Source organism: Neoarius graeffei, chromosome 27 (assembly GCF_027579695.1).
Source record: "Neoarius graeffei isolate fNeoGra1 chromosome 27, fNeoGra1.pri, whole genome shotgun sequence".
In the NCBI taxonomy this organism is placed as follows: domain Eukaryota; kingdom Metazoa; phylum Chordata; class Actinopteri; order Siluriformes; family Ariidae; genus Neoarius; species Neoarius graeffei.
Genome location: NC_083595.1, coordinates 5733578 through 5750756, shown reverse-complemented (window position 1 = coordinate 5750756; position 17179 = coordinate 5733578). Strand labels below are relative to the sequence as shown.

The window sequence follows — 17179 nt, the reverse complement described above, 5'->3', positions numbered from 1 at the left end:
CATGAGCAGTGCCGCCCCATCAGACAAACAAGGCTCGGTTCGCCTGGAGGAGATCTGTGCGACTATCGCCCTGTCTCCACAGTTCAGGTTCGAGACGAACTGGAGTAATAATAATAAGAAGAAAACCACAAAAATAATTGTGTGTGGTGTTTTAGTTTCCACACACTCAGTATGCGGAAGTGCCTTAGCCAGGAGATACTGTAGGTGGCAGTAATAAGCTCGCGAGCTAGATGCTAGCATACGAGCACGGAAGAACGAAAGAGAAAGCGAACATTATATTTGATTAGTTGGTATTGTTCCTGTTTCACAAAGAGCTTTTTTGTTTGTTTTAAAAAATTCGTGTTCTACATCATGAGTCGAAGGTACGTATCGAGTAAAACTGGCCAGTTGTGAGTCACTGACTGAACAAACTACAATGAGGCCTTGTTCGGAAAAACCCCAAACTAGCTAACAGCTAACGCTTTCTATGCTAGCTAAAGAGCTGCCCTTTCACTGGAGGGAGACAACTACAGTTTTAAATTGCTGTCAGTCAATTAGCGCGTCCACTGTCTTAAACATGTCATATCGGGTTTATAAGAATAATTAATGTCTTAATTCATTAACTAATGTTTGCCATTCTGTATTTCCGGTCGCCCTTACTTCAAAACAATTAAGTACAGAGTGACCACCTTCTTCTTTGAAAGTTTGAGTTCATATTCCACCAAAAGATGACTTATAAGTAAATATTTTTAAAAATGTTAAAGTTCTGTGAGTAAAGAAGGTTGGGCTGGATTCTGGCTGGATGAGAAGCAGGTGCAGTTGGCCTTCATGACCTTTCTGTGGTGCTTTAAGATGACTGTCTGGGAAAACAGCTCAGGAATGAACATGGTTGATGATTAGACAGGTCTCACAGGTGTGAGTTCCACAGGTTGAGGTTTATATTCAACCACCGTTCCCTCCCACATAGTTTCTAAAACGAGATCCTTATGTGCTTTTGCAGAACGTGTCCCCAACAGGTCCTTTACACTTTTTCATCCTTGGAGTATAACAAAGGCGTGGTCCTTTACTGAGGGAGTTAACCTGGATTCAGACTCCAGCTGAGTTAATACTACCTGAGCTACAGCTATTAGGAGTGGCACAGTGTTAAAGCCAGCTGGAATGCTTGCATTTTTGGCATCTTATACTAGTATAGACTGTGCAAAAAAAAAAAAAAAAATTGCTATGAATTACACAAAGTTTAAAGTGTCTCTGAAATTAAAGGATATGGGACATGGATTTTTTTCTGGGTATAATTATGTATAAAGGACATAAGAAATGGCATCTAAATCACTGCAGGGCGTCAAAAATGTGAAAATCATCACATTATTCAACTTTTTTTATACATCAGCGTAAAACAATGATTCGTTAATTAGCTAGGTGGTCACGTGACCCGTGACGTCACAAAAACTTTCCAAGGAGCCAGCGCTTGGGTATCTAATGTAAACAGGTTACCGAAATGGACACCATCGACAGTGATATTCCCGATGTTTCACAGAGATGTGAAGTTAGACCCTATCAATTCGAACCGATAGCTGGAAATTCACATGAACATGGATCTTGTCTTTACTCTGACGGGTCAGATGATTCTGAGAGTGAGAGTTCATTCAATCCCCATGAAACTGAAAGCGGTCGGCTCGATAACACTTCCTGGTAAGTTAAAAACAATTCTGCTCAAAGCCTAATGATCTGTTGAAAGAAGTATTATTTTTGTATCATACATTGAAAGTTCATCATAGATCTAGCTAAAGTCCGTTGCAAGCTAGTTTTTTTTTTTTTTGCTGATATTTTTCGAGATTGATTGAGATACAATGCTTCCAGAGTCTGAGATGAAAACATTCAAAATGGCGAAACGAGTCAGAATTATGATAATCAATAATTGATACACCCAAAATTATAATACTAATCCTTACCTCGGCTTTCAGTCGCTTAGCGAATGCACCTAGTGGTAGCCGTAGCACTTCGGATTTCACTCCGCCGTCTTGTTCCTGAACTGGGACGTTGGGAACGGCTCCATCTTTAAGTAGCCTCTTAAATTTGGCTTGGCAATTAATATCGCTCAGTACCTGAGTATTAATGTTGAAAGAATCCTCAGTGAAATGGTCCGAACACAGTTTGTGGGAAACAGTAGGTGCAAAGTTTTTTCAACAGGTGTTCTGTAAAATTATCCTACCTCTTGGATTTGTCCTACCAAGCCTACTGCGCATGCGCGAAGCCTACTGCGCATGCACAGGTGAGCCCACACTTTCCTCAGCTTCGGGTCCTTGGGGAATGCAAAAAAACTTACTCCAGGGCATTTCCCATTGGAATTATTGCAACCATAAGCAGCACAATACACCATGATGTTCAATGTACGTTAAAGACTATAAAAACATTTTTCTTGTCATCCACTTCTCTATTCATCTACCCGCTTGTGCTGTGCCCAAAAGTTTTTGTGACGTATGATCACGTGACCGCGGCTCTTCCGGTTGTAAAATATGCATATCGGAGCTCGAGCAGAAATGCCATATAATCATCACGAATATAACGATTTTACTGAATTTAATAGATGATTTTGTATTTGTTGATGCAATTAATTCATATTTTTAATGGAAAGAAACTGATATAGCGTGCATTTATGTTTCATGTCCCATATCCTTTAATGTTAGTTTTTGACCAGGTACAATGGAATCAGAATCAGTTTTATTGCCCGGTATGTGAACACACAGGAGGAATTTGACTCTGGTTTCACTTAGCTCTCTTAGTACAAACATTATAAAGCATAGACAAAAACAAAAAGCTATGTACATATAGAACGGTAAATATATGTATAGACAAGGATTTTTAAAAATCTTTTGGTACAAAATGGTGCATAGTGCAAGGATGACATAGTAAATATAAATATACAGTGTGCACGGAATGAGTGTGCAGATATTTGAGTCCGGTTTTAGCTGCTCATCACAGAGACAAATCCAAAAGTACAATAATGTAGCATGTGATGTAACCTTGTGAATGGCATTTTCGCATGTCTTAAAACCTTCTATATTCAACAGTGTGAATGAAATAGTTTTCTTCACAGCACCAACTTCATATTTGGTACATATATCAATTGGACCTTGCTCTTTTCACTGATCTAATTTGTTTTCTGGTAGACCTTGTCAGGTGTTTGCTATAAGCATTCAAAATAGATGCGACAAGCTTTTTTCCATTTTTAGGGGCCTATATATAAGACAAGTATAATTTTTGTCAGAGATATAACATGTTTTCCTGATAGTACTATAACATGTCTCATATATTAAAAAGAATCAGACATCTGGTGTCATTAAATCTGGAGATATAGAGAGCCAAAAGTGCTACCATGGACAAATGCGCATTCCAGGAAGCCATATTTGGCACGCCATAAATCTGCAAATGTGTCACATACAAAGCTCTCCTTCTGTCTACAGAACCTTATTATATCAAAGAATCATGTGTGAAAATTTGAACCATTTAGTATGAACAGTTCAAAAGTTATTAGCCATCAAACTATGGGTGTTTGATTGTAACACTTTTTATGCTAAATATGGGGCCACGCCCCCTTTTTGAAGGTTGAATATCTCCGAAACTAGTGGAGATATTGGCCTAAAATTTTGCACAGCAGTTATTAGTAACAAGGACATTAAAATAAAAAACATGAACAAAATCTGAGATGGTCAGTCGGGAACTTTCTCTAAAATCTGGTGATTTGGCACGGAATTACTCAAGCTGTTGCCTATAAGTAATACCAATTAATACATCTTTTGGCCCAACACTATCTCCAACATCAAGTTAGACAAACATTTACCAAACCCATCACTAAACCGAAAACGTGCTGCTCATGCCACCTACGTCAATACAAAGAGTAGCCCTCAGATGGACTCATGATGGCCGGAGTAACAGAGGCAGGCCCAAGGAAATTTGCAGGAGGACAGTTGAAAAGGAAATGAGGGAGAAAAATCGAGCTTGTTGGAGGGCTTTGGTGGAATGGTGGCGGCCTCATGCACTACTTTGGATGACGAGGATTAATGAATACCATTTAATCCAAGTGCAAATTAATTATGTTGTAGTTTGTGTGTTAATTTTTTTTTTTTTTACATTTTAGTCATTAACCAAAAATTTTGGATGCAGTACAAACACCTGGAACACAGTTTTGAGTTCCGGTTTGATCGAATGCTGTTTAACAAATGAAATAGAATTGAAATGTAGATAAATATTTAATTAATTTTAGCCATAAACCTACCACTCAGATGTGTTAGATGTCTCTCGGAGACGACCCTCTGGCTCTGTGTGACCATCAGCACTTCAGGCTCGGCCTCGGCACAAACATGTACAGTATAACTCTGAGAACATGTGATGTCATCCTGGTTTAAATGGACAGGTGTGGGTGAAGACAGTGGAGAAATCTCCACAACTGGAAAAACAAACAAACCACTTATTACAAATTCATGACTCTTCTCTATATTTAGCGAGCTCACTCAGCTACTGTCAGGTTCTTTAGATCGGGCGGGGGTGTGGTGTATCTCAAATGTTATTAGCACTTCAACATGCCATCACTGACTTCTTGCTTGAACAGGAAATACATCAAGATGCAGAATCAAATCGGGGCTCCCAAGACATCTCCTGTGGACTTTGAACACCATTTGTATTGTTTGTGCTAAAGGTTTACCAAGGGTTCCCCAGGGCTCGAAATTCATATATTTTTTTCACCAGCCAGCCGGACTAGTTACCTTCCAAAGTAACTCGCCAAACACAAAATCAACTAGCCAAAATTTGTTCATGTATGAATTTTACTTCTGTCAAAAATAAGGCAAAAGAGAGTAGTTACCATTGTTCATGACTAATGTGCATTTATTTCAAGACCCGAGTATTTTGATACTGGTTTTTTTGCACACTTTACAAACTGGCATTTGCTGTTCCGCATCCTCCTCGTGATATCCAAAAAACTGCCAGGTGACTGATCCCTTACTAGTTCTTTTAGGAACCAATTCGTCCGCTTCCATTTTTAATTTGTCGCTGAAATTGATGGAGCTTACACGGTAGCCTATGCAACACCAGTGATTGCACGAACTGAGTCAGCGCTGTAAACCGAAACTAGAAAATCTTCCCGCAAGCAGTGTTGCCAGATACCGCTGACGTTTTCCAGCCCAAAATATGTTCAAAACCCGCCAAAATGCACTTAAAACCGTGCAAAACGCACTTAAAACCGCCCAAAATGTACTTGATGCTTATCTTGTAAAGTAAAAATATGTAGCTAAAGACCAGTATACTATTTTTGTAAATTGAACAACAATGCAAACAACTTCTAAATGGCAACATGAGACCATCAGTGCTGGAGGTGAAAAATCTGCTGTATGGTACTCGGCTCTGTGTGGTTGAATCAGATTATAACTTAGCAATCATCTGCTGTGTTCTGCATCCTACATGCACCAGTAGGTGGCGCACACGCATAATGTTATGTAGGCTATGTTAGGCTACAATGCATATCTAACATCTGCATTGCTGAGGTTATTTTTTTTTATTTGTCTTTTTATTTATTTATCTTTTTACTTATCCTGTTTGTTTTATTAATTTAATAGGCCTAGTTATTCTGCTTAATTTATTTTTGTCTACATCCATGTATTTTCTTCATCTGTTATCCTGATTTTTGTGGATTTGTTAGATTGTACCTGTTTTATATACTTCAATTAAAAAAAGAAGTTAAGCTACGATGCATGGCTGAATGTAACATGAGAAGAGAAAATGGAGAATGGATTGCGTCATTCTTGGTGCATTCCCACTCCTTTCTGTACTTTTTTTTTTTTTGTATTTTGCCCACTTTGGCATCTTGACTAGCCGTCGTTCACTAACTGCACTCTGTGTCGTGTGATGCCCACAATCTCTGATTGTGTCACAGAAGTGTTTAATATGGATTGGATTGGATGTAGACTAGTGGACGTAGATAGTACATAGAATGTGCTGCATCAAAGTCCTTCTAAGGCTATATAAGTGTCTCTGGCTGCATTCTCTCACAGAATGTTGGTGCGAAATATTTATAAACATCTGATAAAAACCCGCCGAACTAACGTTAAACCCGCCCAATTTTTGTCAACCAGCCCAAGACATTATTTGCCCGCAAAGTAGAATTCAAAACTGCCCAGTTGGGCGGGAAACCGCCCAATCTGGCAACACTGCCCGCAGGTTCCTTTCGGCACCGAAATGTCGCCCGGGATTGGTTGGTGAGTGTGTGACGTTATTGGGGTTTTTTTACCCTTAGGCAGCCTCTCGCGTTACTGCCTGAGGGACAGGGAGAAAACCACTGGAAAAGGTTTTAAACAAACGCAACAAACACGAAACAAATGCAAGTCGGCAGATGACCATAAAATACTCGATAGTTACGAAATAATAATTTTATGTATCTCACACAGAATTTTCGGAGATATATTGAGTATATTCGGTATATCGCACAGCCCTAGTCTGAATCTTCCCTTCATATATATTTTTTTATTTTCAACTAGCCAGCCGGGCTGCCTAGTGACAGGAATTACCCGCCAAATGACAAATGAAGTCGCCTCGGGTGACCGGACCACCACGAATTTCGAGCCCTGGTTCCCTCAACAGATGATTTTTATCGTAGTTTCCCAAATGGAATATTTCGAACCCTTGCACAGATGCTGCAGCAGTTTTTTTGCAATTTGTTGTACTGAAAACTGTAACATTGGCTTGTACTGGAATAAATTAATCCTGCAATTCCACTTTTCTTTTTCCACAGATGTGTTTTCTTCTTCCTGATCCAGCTGCTGATAGACAATGGTGAGAAATGAACACACCTCTTCATTGCTGATACACAAACAACCAGAAAGGGGAGGGTGGTGTTAGTTAGTGGATTACGCTGACCTTTGATTTCTTGTGTGTGCATGTTGTTGTTTCAGCAACAGCACAGGTTGGAGTGACTCGTAATGCTGTCGTAGGTGGTACAGTCATCTTACCCTGTTCCACCAAATCCACTGCAGAGATTGGGGATGTATTTTGGCGATATGAAGAAAACAAAGTAGTGTTGGAGATCATCAACGGTAAAGAGAATTTTCAATACCAGAGTCAAGAATACAGAGGCAGAGTTAGAGCTTTTTCAGCCGAGTTTGCAAAGGGAAACTTCTCCATCAAACTGAGTGATGTGAAACTCTCAGACACTGGAACTTACACCTCCACCCTCTCTAAATCCGGGCAGAAGATGAACGTACAACTGATTGTTAAAGGTTTGTACAAGTCATCTTTTTAATAGTACACAGACAATTACAGTGTTTTGATTCTAAAATGGAGTGGTGTTTAGATTAACAGACATTTTAATGTTGATTATTCGAGAGAAGAACACCGTCTTAGATTTGGACAGATTGGAACTGGTGACAAGTGTGATAGGTCAAGGTGCGCTTTATTTTTACTTGCATTTTTCAGTGATTACTAGTACATGTATATACACACATTGGGGAATGCAACGCTCTCTCTCATTACTGGCCATCCAAAAGACACAGAGAGACACATTAATGGACAGCCAGTAATTAGACACAGGTGTAAATCCTCCCATATTACTTGCTGGTACAACCTGACGACTTGTTTAGAAAAGTGTTTTTCGCACCTCAACTCAGTTTTGATTTTTCCCTCCAAGTTTCACAAACCAGTCTCCCACACTGCAGGGTCAGTATCCAGATTGGTTATTAAAACTCATTCGATGAGACCAGTCACCTTGACTTACTTCCACGTTGCTTTTTCATTTGCAAGAGTTTGTGGGTTTGTTTTGTATCTGTCACACAAAGTAATTGATTTCTCTCCGTGATTGTTTTTGCATCCAGAAGCTTCTATCGGTCCAACTCCTGCTCCCAAAACTGGTGACGGCACGAGAAGAGCGAGCAGTATGTTCCTGCTGGTGTGCAGTCTCCTGTACAGCTTGATCTTTTGAAGACAACATGAAGCGCAACTTGTATGTAAGCACTGTCGCAAGAAAAACAGGACGTTATGAAGCATACCTTCGTACAAAGCTTTTCTATTCTCTGAGTTTCACATTATGAACATTCTAGACAGAAATTGATATCTGGTTCATATTTGGTAGGCTGTTATAAACATTTCATAAGAGAATGTAAAGAAGGGATGATGATTTTCCGTTTCTAAAATTGCCAGTTCCCTTTTGTGATTTTGCCAATTCCGTTTTTTCCCCCGTTTTCTGTAATAAGAGATGGGAAAAGTTTCCATGTACTGATGATACAGTTTTGGAGTTCTGAAATCCATAAAAACAAAACTGGAGCAACACTTTTTTTTTTTTTACTCAATTTCTACATAATTATAGACTTTCAGGTTCAAATTGAGAGTTGAAGAAATGTATGGCATCGCCTCCACTGAAAGACACTAAAATTAAATAAAAGGCATCATGTCAGGGCTCAACATTGAAGGTTCTAACTGCAAAGTTGAATTCTGGGCAAAATATTCTATTTCTATTGCTGTTGGAGTTTCGAGATGTTTTGCTGTGTGCGCGCGCACACAGAGACACATCAAAGCTTTACATTAACTTTTTTGCTCACCGGCCACTGTGGCTAGTGGTTTTCCCGAGTCACTAGCCATTCAGCCTTTTCACTAGTCACAATTTTGTTGCCAGGAAATCGCAGTTTTTTCTTCACCATGATACGTTAAAGTTCGGAAGATCTAGATTTAATTATGAATGACAGCGTATAATGTATCTCTACAGTAGCACTCAAGTATTCAGTGCTGTTAAGGTAGCTCCCTATATGAAAACATGCAACCAGTTCAGACAAAAATATAAACAGTATTCTGTTTATTGACTCAAATTCAAGCCCCTTACAATATGAAATATCGCATAATATGAAAAATAACATTCAGTACAACTGAACTGATTCTAATATTAAAAGTCCAATTCAAAACATTTATCATTGAAAAACATTTGATGTTTTGATATGCTAGTATTATGTGTATTATCAAGTATTATTATGTATATTATGTATTATCTACAGGGCTTGAAATTCTTTTTTTTTTTTTCGCCAGCCAGCCAGACTAGTTACCTTCCAAAGTAACTAGCTAAACAGAAAAATCAACTCGCCAAAATTTGTTCATGTATGAATTTTACTTCTGTCAAAAATAACACAAGAGAGTAGTTACCATTGTTCATGACTAATGTGCATTTATTTCAAGACCCGAGTATTTTGATACTGTTTTTTTTTTTTTTTGCACACTTTACAAATTGGCATTTGCTGTTCCACGTCCTCCTCGCGATATCCAAAAAAATGCCAGATGACTGACCCCTTACTAGAACCAGTTCGTCCGCTTCCATTTTTAATTTGTCGCTGAAATTGACAGAGCTTACATGGTAGCCTATGCAACACCAGCGATTGCATGAACTGAGTCAGCGCTGTAAACCGGAACTAGAAAATCTTCCGGCAAGTTCCTTTCAGCACCGAGATGTCGCCCGGGATTGGTTGGCGAGTGTGTGACGTTATTGTTTTTTTTTTTTTTACCCTTAGGCAGCCTCTCACGTTACTGCCTGAGGGACAGGGAGAAAACCACCGGAAAATGTTTTAAACAAACACGAAACAAACGCAAGTCGGCAGATGACCATAAAATACTCGATAGTTACGATATAATAATTTTATGTATCTCTCACAGAATTTTCAGAGATATATTGAGGATATTCAATATATCGCACAGCCCTAGTCTGAATCTTCGCTTCATATATATTTTTTTATTTTCAACTAGCCAGCTGGGCTGCCTAGTGACAGGAATTACCCGCCAAATGACAAATGAAGTCGCCTCGGGCGACCGGACCACCACGAATTTCAAGCCCTGATCTGTTAGTGTGTGTGTGTGTGTGTGTGTGTGTGTGTGTGTGTGTGTGTGTGTGAGTGTGATGCATGTGTGAACATGTGTAAAAAGAGACATTAAATATCCTCATTACATTCCTCATCAGAGGAGTCTGAATGGTCCATGAAAAATGGTCTTCGTGACCTGAGGCATCCAGCAGGCCATAAGTTGATAGCTGGGGCGAGATCAACTTCTTTACAATCGCGTGAACATTTCTAAACAGCAGCTCCATCCTCTCCAGCTCAGCCGACTTCATGACAGCCAGGGACTTGAAAGCAATGCCGAGCTGTAGTGAACCAGCCATCTTTGCCAGTTTTGATGTGTGAGTACCGATGTGTGCATTTGACTTTTCGTGGTCCTTTATGGTTTCGAGTTTAAAATGACTGGTGCCTGTCTTTGCCAGACTTTCTACAGTCTTCGCAGTACATGGTATTTTCGGTTTTGCTGTGAACTAGCCAATCTCGCCTGAACTTCCATTTGTCATTGAACTGTCTTATCTTCCTATTAGTGTCTTGTTCATCTCCATGGCCGTAGCCAGCTATGAGGCCACTGAGGTCCGGACCTTGGTCATTTTTAAGAGCTGAAAATACATTTGTGCGCTAAATATTCAACTGGATAAAAAAATAAAGAATAACATTAAAACGTCTCCATAAAAAGTGCATTGTTAATTATGTTAAACGCTGATTCTGTCTTCTGTGTCTGTTTCGTGTGCGCGGCTCTGAGACCAAGAACACAAAAGTGCACTGTGGGGTACTTCCTGAAGTCCACAACCATCTCCACGGTCTTTAGCTCTAGATTGTGTTGACTGCACCAGGCCACCAACCTATCAACCTCTTGCCGATATGCAGACTCGTCACCATCCTGGATGAGCCCAATGACAGTGGTGTCGTCTGCAAATTTTAGGAGCTTGACAGCTGGGTCTTTAGAAGTGCAGTCATTTGTATTGAAGTGTCCCATTATGGTGTGTATTCTAATCCATTACCTGATCTGCAGTTTTAAGTCAGTCACCCAAATTCAAAGCTTCTGGAGGAAATAAAGTTAAATCCTGATTAATCCAGTAAAACTCTCTCGTCTCTCGTCTTCTTCCGCTTATCCGGGACCGGGTCGCGGAGGCAGCAGTCTAAGCATGGAAGCCCAAACTTCCCTTTCCCCAGACACCTCGGCCAGCTCCTCGGGAAGAACACCGAGGCGTTCCCAGGCCAGCCGAGAGACATAGTCCCTCCAGCGTGTCCTGGGTCTTCCCCGGGGCCTCCTCCCGGGGGGACATGCCTGGAACACCTCCCCAGGGAGGCGTCCAGGAGGCATCCGAAAAAGATGCCCGAGCCACCTCAGCTGGTTCCTCTCGATGTGGAGGAGCAGCGGCTCTACTCCGAGCTCCTCCCGAGTGACTGTGCTTCTCACCCTATCTCTAAGGGAGCGCCCAGCCACCCTGCGAAGGAAACTCATTTCAGCCGCTTGTATCCGCGATCTTGTTCTTTCTGTCATTACCCAAAGCTCATGACCATAGGTGAGAGTCGGAACGTAGATCGACCGGTAAATTGAGAGCTTCGCCTTTTGGCTCAGCTCCTTCTTCACCACGACGGACCGGTAAAGCGACCGCATCACTGCGGAGGCTGCACCGATCCGCCTGTCGATCTCACGCTCCATCCTTCCCTCACTCGTGAACAAGATCCCGAGATACTTAAACTCCTCGACTTGAGGCAGGACTTCTCCACCAACCTGGAGAGGGCAAGCCACCCTTTTCCGGTCGAGAACCATGGCCTCGGACTTAGAGGTGCTGATTCTCATCCCAGCCGCTTCACACTCGACTGCAAACCGCCCCAGTGCATGCTGAAGGTCCTGGTTTGAAGAAGCCAACAGGACAACATCATCCGCAAAAAGCAGAGATGAAATCCTGTGGTTCCCAAACAGGATTCCTTCCGGCCCCTGGCTGCGCCTAGAAATTCTGTCCATAAAAATTATGAACAGAACCGGTGACAAAGGGCAGCCCTGCCGGAGTCCAACATGCACTGGGAACAGGTCTGACTTACTGCCGGCATTGCGAACCAGACTCCTGCTCCGTTCGTACAGGGACCGGACAGCCCTTAGCAAAGAGCCCCGAACCCCATACTCCCGAAGCACCCCCCACAGAATACCACGGGGGACACGGTCGAATGCCTTCTCCAGATCCACAAAGCACATGTGGACTGGTTGGGCAAACTCCCATGAACCCTCGAGCACCCTATGAAGGGTATAGAGCTGGTCCAGTGTTCCGCGACCAGGACGAAAACCGCATTGTTCTTCCTGGATCCGAGGTTCGACTATTGGTCGAATTCTCCTCTCCAGTACCCTGGAGTAAACTTTCCCTGGGAGGCTGAGAAGTGTGATTCCCCTATAATTGGAGCACACTCTCCGGTCCCCTTTCTTAAAAAGAGGGACCACCACCCCAGTCTGCCACTCCAGAGGCACTGTCCCCGACCGCCACGCGATGTTGCAGAGGCGTGTCAACCAAGACAGCCCCACAACATCCAGAGACTTGAGATACTCAGGGCGGATCTCATCCACCCCCAGTGCCTTGCCACCAAGGAGCTTGCAAACCACCTCAGTGACTTCGGCTTGGGTAATAGACGAGTCCACCTCTGAGTCATCAGCCTCAGTCTCCTCAGTGGAAGACATGACGGTGGGATTGAGGAGATCCTCAAAGTATTCCTTCCACCGCCTGACAATGTCCCCAGTCGAGGTCAACAGCTCCCCACCCGCACTGTAAACAGTGTTGGCAGAGTACTGCTTCCCCCTCCTGAGGCGCCGGACGGTTTGCCAGAATTTCTTCGAGGCCGACCGATAGTCCTTCTCCATGGCCTCCCCGAACTCCTCCCAGTTCCGAGTTTTTGCCTCCACAACTGCCCGAGCTGCAGCACGCCTGGCCCGCCGATACCCGTTGGCTGCCTCAGGAGTCCCGGAGGTCAACATGGCCCGATAGGACTCCTTCTTCAGCTTGACGGCATCCCTTACTTCCGGTGTCCACCACCGGGTTCGGGGATTGCCGCCACGACAGGCACCGGAGACCTTGCGGCCACAGCTCCGAACAGCTGCGTCCACAATGGAGGTAGAGAACATGGTCCACTCAGACTCAATGTCCCCCGCCTCCCTCGGAAGCTGGGAAAAGCTCTCCTGGAGGTGGGAGTTAAAGACCTCCCCAACAGAGTGCTCGGCCAGACGTTCCCAGCAGACCCTCACCATACGTTTAGGCCTGCCAGGTCTGTCCAGCTTCCTCCTCCGCCAGCGGATCCAACTCACCACCAGGTGGTGATCAGTTGACAGCTCAGCCCCTCTCTTCACCCGAGTGTCCAAGACATAGGGCCGGAGATCAGATGAAACGACTACAAAGTCGATCATCGACCTCCGACCTAAGGTGTCCTGGTGCCACGTGCACTTATGGACACCCCTATGCTCGAACATGGTGTTCGTTATGGACAAACCGTGACTAGCACAGAAGTCCAATAACAAAACACCACTCGGGTTCAGATCGGGGAGGCCGTTCCTCCCAACCACGCCCCTCCAGGTGTCACTGTCGTCGTCCACGTGAGCATTGAAGTCCCCCAGTAGCACAATGGAGTCCCCAGTCTGAGCACCCCTCAGTACCTCTCCCAGGGACTCCAAGAAGGCCGGATACTCTATACTGCTATTTGGCCCGTAGGCACAAACAACAGCAAGAGCCCTCTCCCCAATCCGAAGGCGCAGAGAGGCGACCCTCTCGTTCACTGGGGTAAACTCCAACACGTGGCGGCTGAGCTGGGGAGCTATAAGCAAGCCCACACCAGCCCGCCGCCGCTCACCACGGGCGACTCCAGAGAAGTGGAAAGTCCAGCCCCTCTCGAGGAGCTGGGTTCCAGAGCCCAAGCTATGCGTGGAGGTGAGCCCGACTATCTCTAGCCGGTACCTCTCAACCTCCTGCACAAGCTCAGGCGCCTTCCCCCCCAGCGAAGTGACATTCCATGTCCCAACAGCCAGCCGCTGTGTCCGGGGATCAGGTCGTCGAGGCCCCTGCCTTCGACTGCCACCCAATCCACATTGCACCAAACCCCTACTGCTACCTCTGTGGGTGGTGAACCCACAGGAGGTCGGGCCCACGTCACCTCTTCGGGCTGAGCCCGGCCGGGCCCCATGGGCAAAGGCCCGGCCACCAAGCGCTCACATACGAGCCCCAACCCCGGGCCTGGCTCCAGGGTGGGGCCCCGGCTGCGTCCTACCGGGCGACGTCACGGTCCTGGATTTTTTCTCCATAGGGGTTTTTTGGTGAACTGCTCTTGGTCTGGCCTGTCACCTAGGACCTGTCTGCCTTGGGAAACCCTACCAGGGGCATAATGCCCCCGACAACATAGCTCCTAGGATCATTCAAGCACACAAACCCCTCCACCACAATAAGGTGGCAGTTCTAGGAGGGGTAATCCAGTAAAACTTGGAGTATAAATTAATTTAAAGAAATGAAACCAAAAGAAAACAAGTTGGACATGATGAGGGGGACAGAATCACACTGTGAATGAAAACAAACCGTGAGTGAGTTCGGCACTGTTCAGCACCGAATCGGCACTGTCGTAAAATTCCTGCGAAATATTTTACAACATTTGTGATGTTAATGTGAATCATACAAAAGAAAAATACACTGATTATCTGAATAAAATGAAGATTCAGCACAGATATTTATTTTATTGAGGTATTTGATCGCCATTTCTCTGATTTTGATGAAGTCTAATAATCTATAATTAGATATTACACTGTGGTTACACAGACACACACACACACACACTCCTGCTGTACTCGGCTTTCCTGGAATTTCATAAACAATAACACGGCAGGATCACTGAGGGGATTGAACTAGTTTAGTTGGAACTTTATTGATGTCACTCTTGAATAATTACTATTAAAAATTATTTTCAACAAATATTCAACTCGTCCCATCAGATAGGCAGATGCAGATTTGACTTGACTGGACCAAATATTGGGTCGTCCCGGACAGTACCGTTAATGTTGAGCCCTGCATGTGCATGATGAAATGTCACCATAAATTCACAAAGTATTCAAATCACAGAAATGGCACTGAACCTGAACTGATCACTGATGAAGAAACAGATGAGAGACCGCTTCAGCAGGATTCACCCAAACCGAGTCTCTATCACCATTATACATCAGCATTGCGAGCTGCTTTGTGTTTTCCGTGGTGAGGCATTCCCACTTATAATCCCCGGATATCTTTTTATCCAGTTAGTGTGCACTGATCATAAGCCCTCGTGTCACTGACAGGACATTGATAGTTTGTTGACGGCCCAGTTTACACCAAGATTTGGTTTCTTTTTTCCCCAAAAAAAAAAAAAGACCCTCGCTGTATAGCTGCATGGATTGAATTTCTCGGGTTTTGAAACTGGATGCCGACAAAAACCTGTTTTCCGTTGCACAATGCCAGTTCCATTTCGGACCAGCGATTCTGCAATTTCTACTAATTTTTTTTTTTTTAATGATCACGGAAAATTATCATCCCTAACATATAGTGCTCTCTGAAAGTATTGGAACAGCAAGGCTAATTCTTTTGTTTTTGCTGGACATTGAAGACATTTGGCTTGCTTTTCTCCCATAGACAGCTCTCTGGTCTTCATGTTGGTCTATCGGGTTTATTTACATTTTTAATTAATTTATTTTTCAAAACAACAAATGCAGTATTTACAGGTGAAACCCAGGGCTTATTCCAAGAGTAGACATTAAGAGCGAGTAATTCTTTACACAGTCAAACTCACAGGGCACATCTGGGCAACAAGAAACATGCCAGCTACATGTTCCAATATTTTTGGTCACTCGAAGGCTGGGTGGGTTGAAACAATTTAAACAAGAATTAATTTTCTTAAATCTTCTGGATATTTATAATCTTTATGTTCCATGACACCAGAATATACTCATCCCTGGGTGGTGAGTGTATTGATGTCGTATATCGGAATGGCACTGATGTGGATCCAATCAAAAACCTTGATCAAATTGTTATATCAGTAACGAGGCAGCTATGTAAGGATTTTAGATTAGGCTCGGCCTGTATAAACACTTTACAGCATGTTACAAGTCATTAGTTAGACTTGGGCTTTAGTGACTGTGCCCTGGGTTTGGATGAAGACAAAAATTGAAACTGAAACAAGTGTTCTGTGACGACTTGAATGCCCCACCACATTTGAGTGATCAAACCCTGAGACACACACCAGTATTAAGTTCTGTCCTTGACTTGACCTTGAGCACCACGGATGGATGTTAATGCCAGGTTTGAATAGGTTCATGATGATCTTTGACACATCTGATGAAGTATTTACATGTATTTTATTTACTTTGTGTTTTTTTTTTTGTTTTTTTTTTTGCTCATGTGTTTTTATTGAATAAATGATGCTCTGAAAACTGTGGTATTGCTAAAGTTTCTTGGACCAAACCATAAAAAAACAGATTTAGGTTTAATTTAGATTTTCGGTAACTTTATAAACTTTTCCCTGTAAGTGCTAGCCAGTTTTAGATTCAAGCCTCACCAACAATATTGGAGATATAACGCTACCTTTATTTTAATGTGAATTAGCAAGTTGGATATTAACTTACCCCAACAAGTTCTGTTGAAGTTTGGATGGTTAAAGTTTAAAATGCCATCACAAATCTGAAATCTCTAAACCAACATTAGTTGAATATTAACTAAAAGAACAAACTGTGTGGGTATATATGGATATTTTTGTAAACGTATCCGTTTGGGCCTTTTGTTACACATAAACAGAGTTTTAGCTCCCTAAAGTGGATATTTTTAAAGTAGGAGTTTTAAGTGGAGATTTCTGAAACACACCTGTCACAATGGCGTTTTTATTTTTATCCACATGCCGTGTTTTTATGTAAACAGGTAAAAAAAAAAAAATCAGCGTTTAAAAATATCCACATACGTGTAACCAAGTCCCTAATCAGTAGGTCCCATATCCCTTTTCACATTTTCCCTTTCCCACATGTCCACTGCACCAGTCCAATATCACAGTAAAGAAGCTGTCCTTTATTTGCTCTTTGTAAGTTCCTTGTATGCTTGTTAAATGATATTGTTCTTTGCCACACCTTATTTTATGTTTCATTGACAATATTTTGCATAGAGTTCGAACAGATCAAGGGGGAGAGAATGTTGGAGTGGCTCGCTTGATGTTTACTGTACGTTTACAAAAATATCCATATACGTGTAAACAGGTCCTACATGAGAGGGGAATGAATATCACAGATGTCAAGCAATTGTGTTTGTATAATGGTAGTGAAATTGAAGGTGATAGGGAACACATACTGTAATAGTCCTCTACCCCTT

General features: G+C 42.8%; 1 protein-coding gene across 1 annotated transcript; it reads left to right on the top strand.

Moving 5' to 3' along the window:
• Window positions 1-202: 202 nt before the first annotated feature.
• LOC132875228 (CD276 antigen homolog) lies at window positions 203-16257 on the top strand. Its single transcript, XM_060911927.1, has 4 exons — window positions 203-362; window positions 6761-6801; window positions 6921-7244; window positions 7836-16257. Exons 1-4 carry the CDS (start codon window positions 352-354, stop codon window positions 7940-7942), a joined length of 483 nt encoding a protein of 160 aa, XP_060767910.1. The 5' UTR covers window positions 203-351; the 3' UTR covers window positions 7943-16257.
• The last annotated feature ends 922 nt before the right edge of the window (window positions 16258-17179 follow it).